This window comes from Phyllosticta citriasiana, assembly GCF_038021145.1.
Source record: "Phyllosticta citriasiana strain CBS 120426 chromosome Unknown IWZ02scaffold_6, whole genome shotgun sequence".
Classification (NCBI taxonomy): Eukaryota; Fungi; Ascomycota; class Dothideomycetes; order Botryosphaeriales; family Phyllostictaceae; genus Phyllosticta; species Phyllosticta citriasiana.
This window is the reverse complement of record NW_027117283.1, coordinates 1,152,618-1,168,453: the sequence shown is the minus strand read 5'-3', so window position 1 is coordinate 1,168,453 and position 15,836 is coordinate 1,152,618. Positions and strand designations below refer to the sequence as shown.

Here is a 15,836-nt window from a genome sequence, read left to right as displayed (position 1 = left end):
CAGGGATATGCGAAGAGAACGGTACCATGGGGACTCGAGAGAATCGGCAGCTCCCTGGCTTCATCCGCAGTGCTGAATGATCGCTCTCTGAGTTCCGTGCTTCTAGCGGGCGATGCCTTTCGGCACCAACCAAGACAGTTTTGCCTTCACATCCGGGCAACGATGCAACCAAGCATAACACAAAAGTAGGAGAGCAGAACCGCAGTGGTAGAACCAAGAAATATGATTGTGTGTCATCGCACCCTTCCTCGCGTACTTTTTGTTGCCTCCTGGGTACCAAGCAAGCAAGCAGTACCTCATAGCGGAGTCGACCCGCTCAATCCCATGACAACCGGCGAAAGAGACCCCAGGGTGCATATTCAAAGCCATCATGAAAATTTTAGAGCCCAAAACGCACCCGCATGTCTAGAACAAAGAAGCAGCTCGTAGAGTAGTAGTGAAAAAAGCAAGAGAAACCCAGAAACCCCGCTCCACTCCGACCAACCCCTCCATCCGCGTTGTGATATCAAATTTACCGGGTGGAGAAAGCCTTGGTGACGGTCCTCTTGAGGGCAAGCTCCTTCTTCCTGAGGTCCTCGGAGCCAGTGTCCTCGATCTCGAGCTGGGCCATGGCATCGCTCAGGGCCGACTCGATCTTCTCCTTCTGGCCACGCTTGAGCTTCATCGAGGTACCAGGGTCCGAGATCATCTCCTCGACACGGGAGATGTAGGCCTCGAGCTGTTGCCTGGACTCGAAACGCTTGCTGAAAGCCTCGTCGCTGGTCTTGAACTTCTGAGCGTCTGGAGCACTGTTAGCTTGCATAATTCCTCAAAATCGTCTCCGAACTACTTACCATCGATCATCTGCTCAATTTCAGTGGAGGAAAGCTTGCCAACCGAGTTGGAGATGGTGATGTTGGCGCTGCGGCCAGAGGTCTTCTCAGTGGCGGTGACCTTGAGGATGCCGTTGACGTCGACCTCAAAGACAACCTCGAGGACGGCCTCACCAGCCCTCATGGGAGGGATAGGAGCAAGGGTGAATTCACCGAGGGAGGTGTTGTCGGCGCAGTTGACACGCTCACCCTGGAAGACAGGGAACTGAACGGTCTGCTGGTTGTCGGCAACAGTGGTGAAAGTCCTCTTCTTGAGGGTAGGGACCGTGTTTCCACGGGGAACGACGGGAGCGAAGATGTTGCCCTCCATGGCGACACCGAGCGAGAGGGGAACAACATCGAGGAGGAGGAGGTCGGCAGTCTCAGCCGAAGTGGCCTTGCCGGAGAGGATACCGGCCTGGACAGCGGCACCGTAGGCAACGGCCTCGTCGGGGTTGATGCTCTTCTCAAGCTTCTTGCCGTTGAAGAAGTCGCTGAGGAGCTTCTGGATCTTGGGGATACGGGTGGAACCACCGACCAGGACAATCTCATCAACCTTGGACTTGTCAATGGCAGCATCCTTCAGGACCTGCTCGACAGGGGCGATAGTGCCAGTGAAGGACTTCTGGTTGAGCTCCTCGAAACGGGCACGGGTGATGTTCGAGTTGAAGTCCTCGCCGTCGAAGAGGGAGTCGATCTCGACGGTGGTCTGGGTGGCGTTGGAAAGAGTACGCTTGGCACGCTCGCAAGCAGTCCTGAGACGGCGGAGGGCACGGGCATCGCCAGAGATGCTGCGAATTGTCAGAATAAGTCAACGGGTAAGCGCACAGTGTCTCGAAAAATCTGGCTACTTCCTATGTGCCATCAAGGTGCCAGGAAACGCCATTTTCTTCGAGACCCACCTCGGGGAATGGAAAACTCACTCCTTCTTGGTCTTGCGCTGGAACTCCTTCTTGAAGTGCTCAAGGAGGTTGGTGTCAAAGTCCTGGCCACCAAGGTGAGTGTCACCAGCGGTGGACTTGACAGTGAAAACACCGCCCTGGATGTGGAGGAGGGACACATCGAAGGTACCACCACCAAGGTCGTAGATCAGAACGTTCCTCTCCTTCTCAGACTTGCCGGAGCCGAGACCGTAGGCGATGGCGGCAGCGGTAGGCTCGTTGATGATACGGAGGACGTTCAGGCCGGAAATGGCACCAGCGTCCTTGGTAGCTTGACGCTGGTTGTCGTTGAAGTAGGCCGGAACGGTGATGACGGCCTTCTCGACCTTCTTGCCCAGCTTGGTCTCGGCGACCTCCTTCATCTGTGTGGGTGTAAGCAGGCGCTCAACGCTGCACAATCAAAGTTTTTCTCTACGCACCTTGCCAAGAACCATGGCGGAAATCTCCTGAGGCGAGAAAGTCTTGGTCTCGTTGAGGTACTCGACCTGGACCATGGGGCTGCCGTCGTGGTCGACGACCTTGAAGGGCCAGGACTCGATGTCCTTCTTGACAATCTCATCGTCGTAGCGACGACCAATGAGACGCCTGTTTTCAAGTCAGATCACGGCCACCGAGCGCAGTTGAATTCTAGCCTTACTTGACATCGAAGACGGTGTTGGCCGGGTTCATAGCAGCCTGGTTCTTGGCCGCCTCTCCAATGAGACGCTCCTCGGGAGTGAACGAGACATAAGAGGGAGTGGTGAAGCTACCCTGCTCGTTGGCGACTGAAAAAATTTGTGCATGAGTATGACAGTCGTTAGAGGCGGAGGTCGGGGCGAGACATACTGATCTCAACGTTGTTGCCCTCGTAGTTGGCAACGCAGGAGTAGGTGGTGCCTGCGCAGAGGAGCGTCAGCGATTTCTGTCGATTCAAAGAGGATCCGAAGAGGCAATTGAGACTCACCAAGATCGATACCGATCGCACCGTCGTAGACTTCGTCACTCATGATGGCTAGAGATTTTTTTTTTTTCGAGGGGGAGGGTGGAGGTTGAGGAGGTGAAGAAGAAGGGTTTCCAGCGCGGCTACGAACTTTTGTGCTCGCGCGAAACGAAATTTTGCCTGTCTTAGCTAAGGCGAAGGCGGGCCGGCTGTCATCCCTGCCCGCAGAGCTTTGGTTTGTTTACCGCCCCCGGGCGGCCATCAAAGCTTTCACGTGCGCCCTTTAACCAACCCAACCCACCTTTCGGCAATTCCTATTGAACGTCGTCTCCGGTACCTCGACGTCGTTGCTCACTCTCCTTTTCTTGTCCTTCATTTTTACAATCATGCTCATTTTGATATCGAAGCTGTCTGTTCCTCGCCTGCCGCTTGATACGCCGTGCACCCACGGTACTACCTAGGTACGTACCCCGCCCACCAACCGGCCCTTTCTTTGCTCAGCTCCACCCCGATTCCACAAACGGGCCCTCCACTCTTCCATATATCCTCCCAACTCGCGTTCAAGTCTGAGAATCATCGACGAAGAATGAGAAGTAGGAACTTGTTGGACGAGGAAACGCAAACAAGGCAAAAACACCGCCGCTATGGACCCAGTCCCAAAACGCCAGGCTGCTCTCACCCCACTGATGACTAGGTACTTTCAACGTTCAAGAAAAGTTGACTCCCCTCAGCCCGCAACGTTTTGGGAGTCGACTAAACAATTTTTTTTTTTTTTTTTTTTCTTTTCTCCGTGAACCCCTCCTCGTCACTCGTTTGGCTTCGGCTTGCCCAGCTTCAATTTCAGCTTAAATCCGCCTGCCTTTTCGCCCGTGGGCGTGCCCACTGGCGGACTGCTTGCTGGCGGACTCATGGCCGAAGGCGTTGTGCCAGGAGTGCCTCCCTGACCTGAAGCTTGGTTTGTAGGCCGGGGCACTTGAGATGGAGGTATCGAAACACTCATGGGCCGTGAGCTGCCCTCTTTCCTCCCTTCCTTCACCTCGCCGTGGCCCTTGGGAATTTTGGGGGGACGCGAATTCGGTTCTTGGTGAATTTTATGAGTCTTGTGCTCCTTGGATTTGGGCACCTTGTGCAAATTGGATGAATGTGGCTTGGGCCCAGTCATGGTCTTGGGTCGAGGCGCACGCGAGACAATTTCCGCAAGTTTGGATGGCGACACTCTGAGCCTCACTATCTTGCTAGGAGCTTTCTTCCTTGGCCTCTCCTCGGAGGCAGGCATAGAGGTAGGAGTAGGTGCTCTGGAGCCACTGGGAGTTGGCCCTCTGATGAGAGGCGCAGTCGGCTTTGCAAAAGACGATGGTGGCCTTTGCGGTGGTTGCGGTGTGGGTGGCTTGATAATGGGACTTGAATGAGAAGAGCCCGATTTGACGCCAACGTTCGACGGTCTCGATGAAGGAATGGGCGTCGATGACTTGAAATTTGAGCTGCCAGCTGGTCTAAATGGTGGTGCAGAGGGAGTCGCAGCGGGTGATGGAACGCTGGTCGACTTCGGCTTGTTGGAGTTCGCAAGGTTGATCTTGAGCGAAACCGAGCTATTGGACTTGTGAAGGTGTGCCGGACCGACTTGGTGGCGCTTGTTGGGCTCGTCGGAGACTGAAGGTCTTTTGCGCTTCTCTGCCAGCTTCTGTGCGAGGATGGGGGCCTGCTCTTCCTCTATTTTGCTGAGGGGCTTGGTGCGCCGGTGAGAGTTGCGGAAGAAGCGCATCTTAGCCTTGCCGAGATGTTGCACACTCCAGTAGAATGGATATGTGATCTGGACGGGCAAGGATGCCTTCGGCTCGTAAATCAGAGAACAGATCTCGAGCAACTGCCCCCACTCTCTCAAACCCACGCGAGGAGACTTGAGAGCCAGCAGAAGTTGTTCCTGGAGTACCTTGTTGTCTGCGAGTTCCATCTTCAGAGCTTTCTTGGCACCTTCGAGCGTTTGCGTCCGCTCGATCATCGTCGCTCTCGCCTCCGTAGACGTTTCTTGTTCAATGACTAGGCCGCCAAACTCAGCTGATGACGGCTCTTCCTCGTTCTTGACACCAATGGCAATGCGCCCGAGACCGCGGCCGACAATGTAGTGGAGCTGCTCCCGGAAGTAAGGCGAACGGTCGTATGCCAAAAGGAAGATGATGAGGCGAAGTATTCCCCCTTGTTTCAGCATATTTGAATCTACAAGACACTGCAGAGCCTTTAGACGGACGAGATCTGAGGCCATCGGGTTAGTGTAGTGCAGAAACTCGAGTATACCTCCTTTGACAATCCCAGACTGCGTGAGTATCCGGTGACATTCGAGAGCTGTGACGGTTATGATGTTGTGGTATGAAGGTATCCACTCGTCAAGGCGACAGTGACGCTTGATCTCATCGAGGGCATCCTTCTGAAACTCAAGGTCATCTTGTTCATCATCATCGAAGTCGAAGCTGATCGTGCTCGTCTCCTGGTAAGTTAGTTGCTCCGCAAGGCAAGCAAGCAGCGTCGCGACATAGTGGCTGTCAGAGAACTGCATTCCGCGTCAGTTGGTCGGACAACTCAGAAACTTGGACAACCTACGGCATTATGCGAGTTGTCATTGAACTTGAGCTTGTCGAGAATCCACCTCTTGGCTCGCATAAGACCCCTTCCATTCGGCTCACGCACCTTGGCAATGGCCTTAGGGATAGCACATTGCACAAGATATTGGCTGCGGTCAGAAAAGTCATTGGAGCGCACCATTGCTGAGCCTGGAAGACAGAACATGTCTTGAAAGGCCTTTTCGAGGTGAGTGAGGCCAATCCAGTTGAGCTCGACATCCTCAGCGCGGGCCCTTGCGCAGTTTGCGAGCGCCTGAGCAGCCAAAGTGCGGATGCCATGAAAGTATCGACGGTCCATTAGTGTTCTTGCAAAGACTGTCGAGAGTAGCTTGGTCGGCTTTTGTTGCGAGAGATAATGCAAGGCTTCAGCTTGTGCCACTACATCTGGATCTTGCTGAAGTTGCGCAACCCACATCCAGACTGGCTGGCTAAATGTGATTTTGCCGATCCACTCAAAGTCGGCGTCGACCCGGATCCACTCAAATTGTTCAGTGCTCATGATTTCTTCCTCATCTTTGGACCATTCCTCGAAGCCCCATTCCTGAATATCTTGATCAGAGTCCAGCACATCGCCCAAACAGTAAAGAGGTATTTCGTCGGGGATTTCGCCGTCCCCGTTGAGGTCTATTCCGGCGGCTGCAGCGGCCCTCTCTTTCTGTCTGCGATTGCGCTTTAAGCGGGTGTATTTGGTATTGTAGGTTGCGTCGAACTTCGTCGTCACGTCATTGATAGGGACGATGTGATCGTAAGGAGTCCCGTCTGCTTCGTGGACCGTAAAGGTCATGGACCCTGTGAAGAGCCGATTTGCCTTCTTCATAGACATGCCAGAGTTGCGCTCCTTGATGTCTTTCATGAAAGACGCGGGGTCCAGATCACGCCCGGTCTCGCCCAAGTCACTGCGATCCCCCTGCGTCTGCCGAATGGCAAGTTCGATGACCGACTTCTTCTTGTTGAACCGTTGAGTGACGTAGAAATGCGGACAGCCAGCGCCATAGACCCACTGTTTCCAAAAATCCGGGATCGGTTTGCTCTCCAGGTACTTGTCGACGATTCCTGTGAAGTCCTCGGTGGAAATCAAGCAATTTGCAAGCTTGCCGGTCTTGGCATAGAGAAGGACCTTGTAAATGACTTTGGTTATGCCCAGCTTGGCCATCCTCTTGATCTTCTGATTCAAGATGAACATGACCAACGGTGCCTTCATCTCCATGAACTCTATTTCCGAAGGGTGTAGCGCCAAGTAGTCTCCGAGAACTTGGAGAGAAGGCCGATTGACATCCAGTTCCACAACACGGTCGGCCATTTGCTTCATCCGGAGCCGGTGCTCATTGCGGCCGCACAGCAATTCCATAAAGTCGTCGGTCATGAAATGCGACAGGGCGTAAATCACCCACCAGTCTTGAGGGCTTTTTGGCAACACATTGACCCCGATCCATTGACTGGCCAGGGCATGGACGAGCTTGTGCGTGACCGGGAGTATAGGGTCCAGCACGTCCTCAGGATAGAGCAAAGAGTTCCGGCACAGCGTGACTGAAGCGCCATGAGCAAAGTCTTGAGGCAGGTCGTCGACAAAGACCAGTTTGTAGCTTGTAAACGGATACGAAATGTACGTTTTGCTGAAATGATCGGTAGCCTAGAAAGAATTAGCACGGCGCCATATCCGCGAGCGTTTGAGGGTCTTGCCTTTGGAAGCGGCATGCACGTGTTCCTAACCTCATCGCCCCTTCCGGGCAAGCAGAAGCCGTGGACACGGATTGCCGCTTGACCCATCATTTCGTCATCGTCGCTCTCTCGCAGGTCTGACAAGTCGACGTGCTCGAAAGGACCAACGGCGAGAGCGACGTGCTGAGCCGCGACGGCACTTTCACATTTGAAAGTTACGGTCTTGTGCGAAGGGTCCTTGGGATCGACGATCTGGGTGACCGTCAGAATTGTTCTTCAAATTATTAGCACATCTACCTACATCATCGGTCAAGTCACCAGAGCAAATGACGGAGATTTCCAAAGCCTTATCTTCTTCCGTGAGGCCATTGCAGTCGAGGTCGCCGTCAGACACGTGGACATCGGTATCGGCAGATGCGCTTTTGGCAAGGCCATTTGTGAGCGTCCCGTTGGGCAAATGACCGTTGACACCGTTCTTGGTCGGCTCGTGAGCCTTCCGGAAGATGTCCCCAACTGTCCTTGGGCATTTGACTGAGATGTCCCACGGGCAACGCGTAGTGCCATCATCTATACAAGGGAACAAGCAGGATGCCGTGCCAGGAAACTGGGAGTTTCGCGTGTACACATGCGGGTATCTTGGGTCGTTGTCTTCCACTCCAACAAAGTGTAGACCGTCCCGGAAGTGCTTGATCTCATAGCGTATGACGACTTTCAGTGGTGCAAAGACAACGCCTCCTTCATCCGCCGACTTTAGTGCCGTTGTGTTGTTTAAAAATCCTCCAAATCCACCTCCAGAGAATGGATCCTGCTCTCTTATCCGCACGCCACGCGGTATATGCACGACAAGGTCGTCGTCAGCGACTCCGTCAAGGTCTTCCTCCACTTTTCGGCGCAAAGCGGCATGATGGAAGACCGTACTCTTCGATGACAGGTAGATGTGTGAATGAGGATCGTCATGCTCCCAGTGGGTGTCCTTGTCGTTCACCGTGACGCGAAGGATACAGGCTTGCCGACAATTGAGGCGAATATGATCAAGGTCTCGAGAGAGCGGTTGCACATTCAAGAGCGCTTCGCCACGCACAGAGCGTCGCAGGAAGTCGATGTCCAGGTCAATCTTGACGCTGTCGACAGAGAAGCCGTGACCGGGCGCCGAAGCGTCAGTGGCCGTGGCCAAGGATGGATTTTCGAATGGACCAGGCATAATGCCGTCGCAGGATTTAACCCGTGATCCACAGCACAAATGTTGCCCTACTCATCGCCGGATCGGGTACACACGCGGAGTCAAAGGTAATGTCGTGAAAGTCGCGAGAGTCCAAGGCGCGCTCGAGGTCGGCGGGCGCAGGGACAACGAGCCCGACAGTTGAGTGAGGTCGGCGATAAGCGGGTGAGTCTATCGTGAGCGCGCCGTTGGAGCTGGAGAGTGCGTTGGCGGGGGAAAGGCGGGTCGGGTGGTGTAGATGGGTTTGTCGCAACCTAGAGACGGCTGCCGTTCAACTCACCCAGCGCGGGCTGCTGTGACGCGGCAGGAAGTGGCTAGACCGGAGAATTGCCGTCTTGGCACCAAGATCTCTAAACGCCGGGCGGGCGACCGGACCTGTGCTGTGAGTTCGACAGCAATCTAACAGTTTAGAACAAAACATTTTCAAAATGAATCCAGGATTTGGAGACAGGAAGGTGCATGTCAGTATGATCTACACTTCAACTCACCAAAAATTCACACCCACGAAAATCTCGTCAGGTGTTTTCAGGCTTCATGGAGAAAGTTGGCTTTCATGTGAATACTCGAAAATTTCACAATGTCAAACCTTGGTTCAGCAATTCATAGCTTTGAAACCACCATGCTAGCTATATAGACACAAAGAACCAGGCTACTGAAAGCAAGTTGATCCACGGTAGCCTGTCAGGAAAAGTGCCGTTGGCTTGCGAGACCGTATCCATCGAACGCCGGGCCCCAGCCTTGATATCACCCACAGCAATCCCCTTGTTGTAAACGCCATGTCAATGAATGCCGATGCCATGGATGGATTACGACCGTCGCTGTTGTTGTTGTTGTTGTTGTTGTTTCGGTCTTTTCGTCTCCCGGGACGCCTCATCCTGTCCTTGCGCCTGTTTCTTTCGTTGCGCTGATCTCTCTTCTCTTTCGGCTCTTCTCTTTCGTCGCTTCTCTCGCTCAAGAGCTGCAAGGGTTTCTGGTGTTATAAAGTCGTCCGGCAAAGAGAATTCCTGCTCGGGTAGTTCTGGTATGGGATGACCAAAGGCCGTGACACTCCGTCCATGCCGCTGCTGTCCCAGGGCAGCAGCCCGCAAGTGCGGTTTCGAGTAGAAAGATGTGAACGGTTTTTCGGGTGAAGGCTCTCTGAACATCCACCTGTAGACTGGCGCAGGCGGTGGCTTTGGTTTGCTAGCACTCGAACCGCTCGCAGAAATGGCCTCTTGTTGCAATTGCCGCGCTGCCCCGGCGTCTTCGTCACTAGAGTCCGGTACCGCTTCGTCTTCGGCATCGTCTTCTTCATCGTCCTTGGCCTGTTGAGCCTGTTCCTTCTCCACTCTCAACCTTTTCTCTTCTTCCTTCCAGACTCGAAACTTGTCCACAAGTGCTCGGACCTCTGCTATGAAATAGTCGCGTTTTGGCTCGTATTCCTTCTTTTCCGAATCTGTGATACCAGTGACGCCCATGACTTTGAGCCAGTCGTGGCCGAGAAGCCCGTCCAACAGCCGCTCTAGCTGCACCTTCTCATGCATCGCCCTTTCCTTCTCTATGTTTCGGAGTTGTTTCTCCTTGCGCTCAGCGCGGCGATGTGCCTTAAAGAAGACATCATCACCAAGAGGATCGCTGGTTATGTGGTGAGGAGTGTGTCGGACTATTGTGGAAAAGTCGACAGACTGTATGCCGCTGTTGACCTGAGCCACAGGCCTGTAGCCGTTGAGTGTTCGGCGTTCGGTTGGAAGAGTGTTGAGGAGTGAGGAACGACGCTTTGCAGTGGGAGAGGGATGCCTTGGTGAGGTTGGTACGGTGTGATTTTCGTTCAGTGGCTCGTCTATAACCTGAATTGGCGTGTCGACATCGAGAAAATCTGTTTCCCGTCAGCCGCAGTGTTGACAACATCCCTTGCTAAAGCATACCTGGCTTCCTCTCTGTGCCCGCAATGACTTCGTCATAGTTTGGAAAGTATATTGCCAGGTCGCTCTTTAGTCGTGAACCCCCATCGTGACTCCTCAATGAACGCTTGTCTTGGGATTGGGCGCTGGCGGGGCCTGGAACAAGTTGGACGCGCTGGGCGTCGGGCCTTGGAGTGGCAATCGCCGATGAAGATGGATCGTGGGGGATATTGAGCGAGGATTGCACGCCGTTGGTCGTTTGTGCCAGCCCACCATGGGGTTGTGTGACTGTGACTTCGGTCGGAGGTCTCGGGTGCTCAGAGTTGGCGATCGGGGTGGCGCGCTTTCTTCGCGACGGGCCTTGACTGCTCGCCGCCGAGCGGGAGTCGAACAACGGATTCAGTTTCGGGTCGTTGGATGACAGCGACGAATCGTCGTCGGGCGGAGCGATCGGCGTGCTGGAGGTGGGTGATGGCGCGTCTTGGTGGGAAGCAGACGTGGCTGGCGCGGTGATGGATGGGTGGTGGTGAGTCTCGTTTGACTTGTCGGTCGCGGTATTTTTAGGACCTCGACGTGTGAAGCGCCCACTTGAGGAGCGGTTCAATGGTCGCGAGGAGCTGACCATTGTTCACTTGGCTCCCCAAGATCATCTTTTTGTTGCCTTTGTCTCGGGGATTCCGCGTGCTTGATGGGCGTTGTGGAAGCTTGCGAGCTCGGGCGTACCGCGATCGTGTTAGGGGACCCTTCTGAGTTTGGTCGTGGCTGTAGGCGAAGGGAAAGCCTTCTGCGTGTCGCAAGGGCTAGCAGCATCATTCACTCTGTTCACTTCGCAGTTGCATGCACAATTACGCCAGGACAAGCCAAAAGGAAGACACTGTTTAGCATCCTGCCTTTGGGCTTATCCGCTACTCGAGCTCGGAGCGCCTGGCCAAAGGTTCGAAAAGCCTCTGCTGCACAAGGAATCTCCCAACGTTTGCCAACACCTTCAAGTCCAAACTTTGCGTCTCATGAGTAGTTCTGGCCATTGACGCATATTGGATGGCGAAATTCCCGCTTGGAGTGGTTTGGTCGACCGCGTCGAGGGCTCCATGTAGATGATCGCGAGCGGCGCATTTGTCCTCATTACCGCAGCGCCGTGGCGATTTTGCTGCTTCAAACCTTCCAAGTCATCTCTTCACTTCCTTGAATTCGAGATTAGCAGCTCTTTTGAAACCGAACTTGATCGCTTCGTTCTAGAAGCAATTCCATACAATAACCATCCAACCAGGTCCGCTTGCCCATCGTTTATCAAAGGCTCCGACGATTACTGATAAGACATTATCTTCTTGTGACCGGCGGCTATGCAAGAAGAACTAACGCGGCATGATACTATGAGAAAAGAAAGTCCTTGAGCACAGGAGACGCTGAAAACTCTGGGTTTAATAAGACACAGCTGCGAGACATTAGGAGGCTGGATTGCGATACACAGCGCCAAGCAACTTACTTGAGAAAGTAAGATAGACCGGCTTTTCGCCTCTCCAGGAACCGTGGCCTGAATCTCGCTGTGCAGCGTTGGTCAGCTTGAGATGGCTTTGAAACTGCTGGCACTTTGCCGTACAAACGAAGCTTTTGGGCGGGAGTTCGGGCAGAGCAGCCTCGGCATGGGGGAACGTCCTTGCCAAACGCTGCCGTAAATCGTCAAACTCGGAATAGCTGTGCATTCGGGCCATGAGTGGGAGCCGCATCTGACAGGTCCGGGACAGCTTGGGGCGTACCGTTTTCTTATCTTCATAGGACCACCCTGTCGCAAGATCAGCGTCTTAGGAGGACCAACCACCACCTTGCACGCGACGTACATTCAGCGTTTGGACAGTGCAGTTCCAAACGACATAGTCGCCCATGCCCGGCACATTGCCGCTGACGATGACGTAGTCGTCGATGGAGACGGACCGTGCCCACAAAGCTCTACTCTGGTCAGAGTTTTCGACAGTGTGGTCCTCGAGACGGATCGGAGCAGGCCGGTGTTGATCAGAAGAAGCGTGACTTGCGACCGAGGCGGTGCGGTTACGGCTGTGCCAGTATGGCGGAACTATGTCTTGGTGTTGGGCGGCGTCCGGGGTCGGGGTCGAGCCACGGCCGTCAGGCGTTGTGTCGTCCATCCATCTAGCGAAGGGAAGGATGCCAAACAGATGCGAAGGAGGTGCAAGGGGTTGTGCGAAGTCTGGGGCGAGCGACAGGGTAGCGGTGCGGAACAGAGCCAAAGCACTTGCATGGAGAAAAAGAAGTTCGGTGGATGGAAACCAGGAGACAGCGACACGTGATGCGTCATGTCGTCGTGTCCATGTATTTCGACAATGACTTGCAGGGCGCCGGCACAAAGTTGTCCGGGTCGAGGAGTGGAGTAGACTTTATGCTTAATCCCAGCACTTTAGGTTGCGGACCCGTCCGTCTGACCCAGGCCGTATCCTATTGCGTCGTCGCCTCGACAAGACCCGACACCCAACAAAGACTCCAGACTGTCGGTGGATGCGGTGGATGCGGTGGATGCTTTGGGACACATGCACTCCCAAGGTTCCCCATTACGAGCTCCACGCCCGTTCTCACCCACGGCTTCTGCATCTGCCGCCTTCTGGCCCCCCTCGATTGGAGCCAATGGAGCACGGATGAGGGGTCAGCAACCCTGGTCCGTCGGCCTGCACCCTGCCACAGCGAACACGATAGATGGCCGTGGTGTTGATGTCAGCCGCACAGGTAGCTCCAACGCCACCGATGCCGTTCGCCACCCAGCGATGGAATGAAGGCTGCTCCTAGCTCAATGGGAGCACATGACAACCAACGGGTCTCAGGTCTCTTGGGCAAGCGAGGAGGCTGGCTGGTCCTGGCGGCGGGCCGGCGGGCGTTTGCTGGAGCTGGCGGAGACCCTTTGCCTACCTTAGCCGCATGCACCAGCACCAGACCGAACATCACTGTCCGCATCGTGTACTACCATTATGGATCAGCACCCAGCCGCATGGCCTGAAGAGCTCCATTGGGGCCCAGCCATTGGCCGCAGACCCCGGGCAACCATCCTGCCGAGTGAGTGTTGATGAGACCAATGACATTGGTGGCATGAATCCTCTAACAGTCCAATTCCAAGCTCATCACCTACCTACCCATTTCGTGCTTCGGGCACTGGCCTTGCTCCTTCCCGCGCTTTTATAAATCCCTCTGTCGCTCCACCATCTCTGCACTCCTCCAAGGGCCGTTCAATCTCTCGCTCAACCTCAAACGAGAATTCCACCCTGCCTGCTCCTTCCCTCGTCCCTGTGCAAACATTCCTGCCCGCTACATTCCTGACAAACCCCATCAAAACCGCGACCTGACACCTTTTCCACCCCCCAGGACAAGAACAAAAGACGTCAACCAACTTGTCACAATGCGTTTTCTCTCAACCATTGCCCTGGTTGCCGGCTGTGCCCGCCTCTCCTCGACGCAGACCATTGACCCCGACACTGTCTCCAGCTCAACCCGAGGTAGGACATGCCGCGATTGCGTCATGCTGTAGGTAGGCTTGGAAGCTGACACTTTCTAGACCAATGGTGCACTTCGCAAACCTCACAGTGCCCTCTCATCTGCCTGCAGGTCTACGAAAACTCGACAGGCTCCTCGGACCCCCAGCACAATGACTGCGACCCTGTGAGTGCAGAAACATCCCACGATGCACTGCGACCAGGATCGGCTGATACCTTACTAGGACACCCTCGACTACTCTTGCGTCTGCGCCAACGGTGCGTCGCCAAATGTATCTGAGTACAGCCAGACCATTCCATACTTTGAGTGTACCGAATACAACAACCAATGCGTTGCCAAATGCTCCTCTGGCAATAACCAATGCGCCAGCAACTGCCGAACGTCGAACCCTTGCGGTGCGCAGAGTCCCAAGCGCTACAACATCACCACTACTACGAGCTCGGCCGTCGCCAGTGCCACTGCGTCCTCAACCGGTGGCTCCAACTTCGGTAGCTTTGACTCATCAGGAAGTGGAACAAGCGCCGGCGCAATGGCCATCGACTTTGGCGCTAGCTATGGCTTGGCCGTCATTGTTGGTGGCTTGTTCGGAGGCATTGCTCTGATTCTCTGATTGCCCAACACTTCAGCTTCTTCATACAAATCCGTGCGGCATACTGTGGCAGGGCGTTACGGCATCAGGTCGTTCATTTCCAGCTGTTTTCTCATTCTCCAGCATATGACGAGGCCAAAGCATGAGGGCAATCTGTACGATGAAACGTGTCATTACCACGACTCTTACATGCACCTAATATCAAAAGGGGAAGTGACGGGATGAAATTTCAAAACATTGACTTCGACGGAATGGGAAAAAGCGGCGGGGTCTCGAGGTAATGGGACGACTCGACTAGGTACTTAGCACGCTAAATAGCTACTGGTTTGCTTGTACCAAGGAGTTTTTCTCCGTGTTTGCGACGGCGGGCTTGGTGTCTCACATGGTAGGCCACACTATGGCTTCTCCCTTCATAAAATGCCACATGGACCAACAAAGTCTTCAGTCATCTCACGCGCGTCATCCGTCAACCGCTGCGGCTCGTCTGCGGTCCGTCCCACAACAACAAGGCGAATACACATCGGAGGCCGCCGCCGCAACATGCTCCATCACCCGAGAGACGCCGACCCAACAAAGCGCGCCTCACGGCCACTAAGTGGACGCTACGCCATCCCTCCCGTCCGCTAGGCGCAAGGCAGAAACCTCGAACGTTGACTCACGATTCCGGAGACAAAGCAGACAACAGACGACATTCGACAGACGGAAAATTTTGCCGAGCCGTCGTCGTGCATCTGGACGTGGTGAGGTCGTCTCTTGGCTGCTTTTACGGGTACGCGCATGCAAATACGCAGTCAGGCATATTTATAGCCCGCCTATCGCCATGATGGCACGAACACCTCCATCGTCCTTTACAGTGTCCGGGATCCATCCGCATGTCGGTCCATCCCGTGCTGTGTCTGTGGTTCTGCGTCGGGAGGAGGACCCGCAGCCTTTGGCTTCTTCCTCTTCCTCTGCGCGTTCCGCGTGTCACAAAATAGAGCTTACCCTGCATTGCCCGACGACAAGTAGGAATAACCGTGGGCAAGAGAAGTTGACTACCCCACTCCTTCACTGTAACCCGGTCGTCTTCAGCGGCGTCAGTCATGTCTTTGTCTCGCTTCCTTCGGTATGTGCCGGGTATCGATGTACACACCATTTATCGAAAGAGCCGATAGGCTGGCGAAGGCCCCTCTTTTGATGCCCCTCCCCACCTTTCGATATTCTCCATCTTCTTCACGAACCGTATTACGCGCAGTGGGACCAATGCATCAGTTGCCCAACACGTGCTATATACGAGAGGTCCTTGGCTTTCTCCTTTTGCTTCGCTCTCATCCAAACCACCGCTGTGTCCGCTGTTCAGCGCCCTATCATGCTTCTTCTCTCCTCCACACCGTCCTTTCCTCATTGCCTTGCTAAAATCAGTATAAATCCCCACGCACGCTCTCCCGCACTCGCTCACACCACACACGACCCGCGTATTCCGTACTCGTACTCTACGGTCCAGCGCACAGCAGGCAAAGCTGAACAAGAGCGAGCGAGCCGGCCGGCCGGCCGGCCAGTTGTTGGCCACCCAATAGACAGGGTAGCAGGCCCCCCATTTTCTCCACACCCGAGACCCACCCGAGAGCGAACAGGCCTGCCCTGCCGCATCGGGCTAGCGAGGTTCCCGGCTTTAATCGCTGAGCTTATCCGCCT

General features: G+C 54.6%; 5 protein-coding genes across 5 annotated transcripts; 1 reads left to right on the top strand and 4 right to left on the bottom strand.

The window, feature by feature from the left end:
- Nucleotides 1-470: 470 nt before the first annotated feature.
- On the bottom strand, nt 471-2,862 carry IWZ02DRAFT_258201 (heat shock protein SSB). The gene is made up of 7 exons (XM_066763286.1): nt 2,736-2,862; nt 2,618-2,668; nt 2,430-2,556; nt 2,212-2,377; nt 1,775-2,154; nt 834-1,642; nt 471-780 (listed from the first exon to the last, which is right to left on the bottom strand). The coding sequence occupies exons 1-7, from the start codon at nt 2,776-2,778 to the stop codon at nt 512-514; spliced, it is 1,845 nt and encodes a 614-aa protein (XP_066623112.1). The 5' UTR covers nt 2,779-2,862; the 3' UTR covers nt 471-511.
- A 654-nt stretch (nt 2,863-3,516) lies between these two features.
- Nucleotides 3,517-8,464, bottom strand: IWZ02DRAFT_475141 (transcription initiation factor TFIId 127kD subunit; the record flags this gene model as incomplete). The annotated part of the gene is made up of 5 exons (XM_066769006.1): nt 7,287-8,464; nt 7,007-7,237; nt 5,307-6,956; nt 4,297-5,256; nt 3,517-4,260 (listed from the first exon to the last, which is right to left on the bottom strand). The coding sequence occupies exons 1-5, from the start codon at nt 8,184-8,186 to the stop codon at nt 3,517-3,519; spliced, it is 4,485 nt and encodes a 1,494-aa protein (XP_066623111.1). The 5' UTR covers nt 8,187-8,464.
- Nucleotides 8,465-9,130: 666 nt separating this feature from the next.
- Nucleotides 9,131-10,412, bottom strand: IWZ02DRAFT_356099 (something about silencing, SAS, complex subunit 4-domain-containing protein; the record flags this gene model as incomplete). The annotated part of the gene is made up of 2 exons (XM_066764300.1): nt 9,131-10,059; nt 10,109-10,412. Coding segments are annotated over 2 exons (1,233 nt in total), but the record flags the coding sequence as incomplete, so codon positions are not given.
- A 1,040-nt stretch (nt 10,413-11,452) lies between these two features.
- On the bottom strand, nt 11,453-12,222 carry IWZ02DRAFT_469463 (PX domain-containing protein; the record flags this gene model as incomplete). Its single annotated transcript, XM_066768721.1, has 5 exons — nt 11,453-11,534; nt 11,568-11,625; nt 11,682-11,776; nt 11,839-11,864; nt 11,920-12,222. 5 exons carry the CDS (start codon nt 12,220-12,222, stop codon nt 11,453-11,455), a joined length of 564 nt encoding a protein of 187 aa, XP_066623109.1.
- A 1,256-nt stretch (nt 12,223-13,478) lies between these two features.
- On the top strand, nt 13,479-14,183 carry IWZ02DRAFT_377512 (uncharacterized protein; the record flags this gene model as incomplete). The annotated part of the gene is made up of 3 exons (XM_066764951.1): nt 13,479-13,575; nt 13,635-13,738; nt 13,797-14,183. The coding sequence occupies 3 exons, from the start codon at nt 13,479-13,481 to the stop codon at nt 14,181-14,183; spliced, it is 588 nt and encodes a 195-aa protein (XP_066623108.1).
- Nucleotides 14,184-15,836: the final 1,653 nt, after the last annotated feature.

Coding starts and splice junctions, on each gene's coding strand:
- IWZ02DRAFT_258201 (XM_066763286.1), bottom strand. CDS start 2,778: ATGAGTGACGAAGTCTACGACGGTGCGATCGGTATCGATCTTG. Junction 2,669..2,735: donor TGCGATCGGTATCGATCTTG/GTGAGTCTCAAT, acceptor TCCTCTGCGCAG/GCACCACCTACTCCTGCGTT. Junction 2,155..2,211: donor CCGCCATGGTTCTTGGCAAG/GTGCGTAGAGAA, acceptor ACACCCACACAG/ATGAAGGAGGTCGCCGAGAC.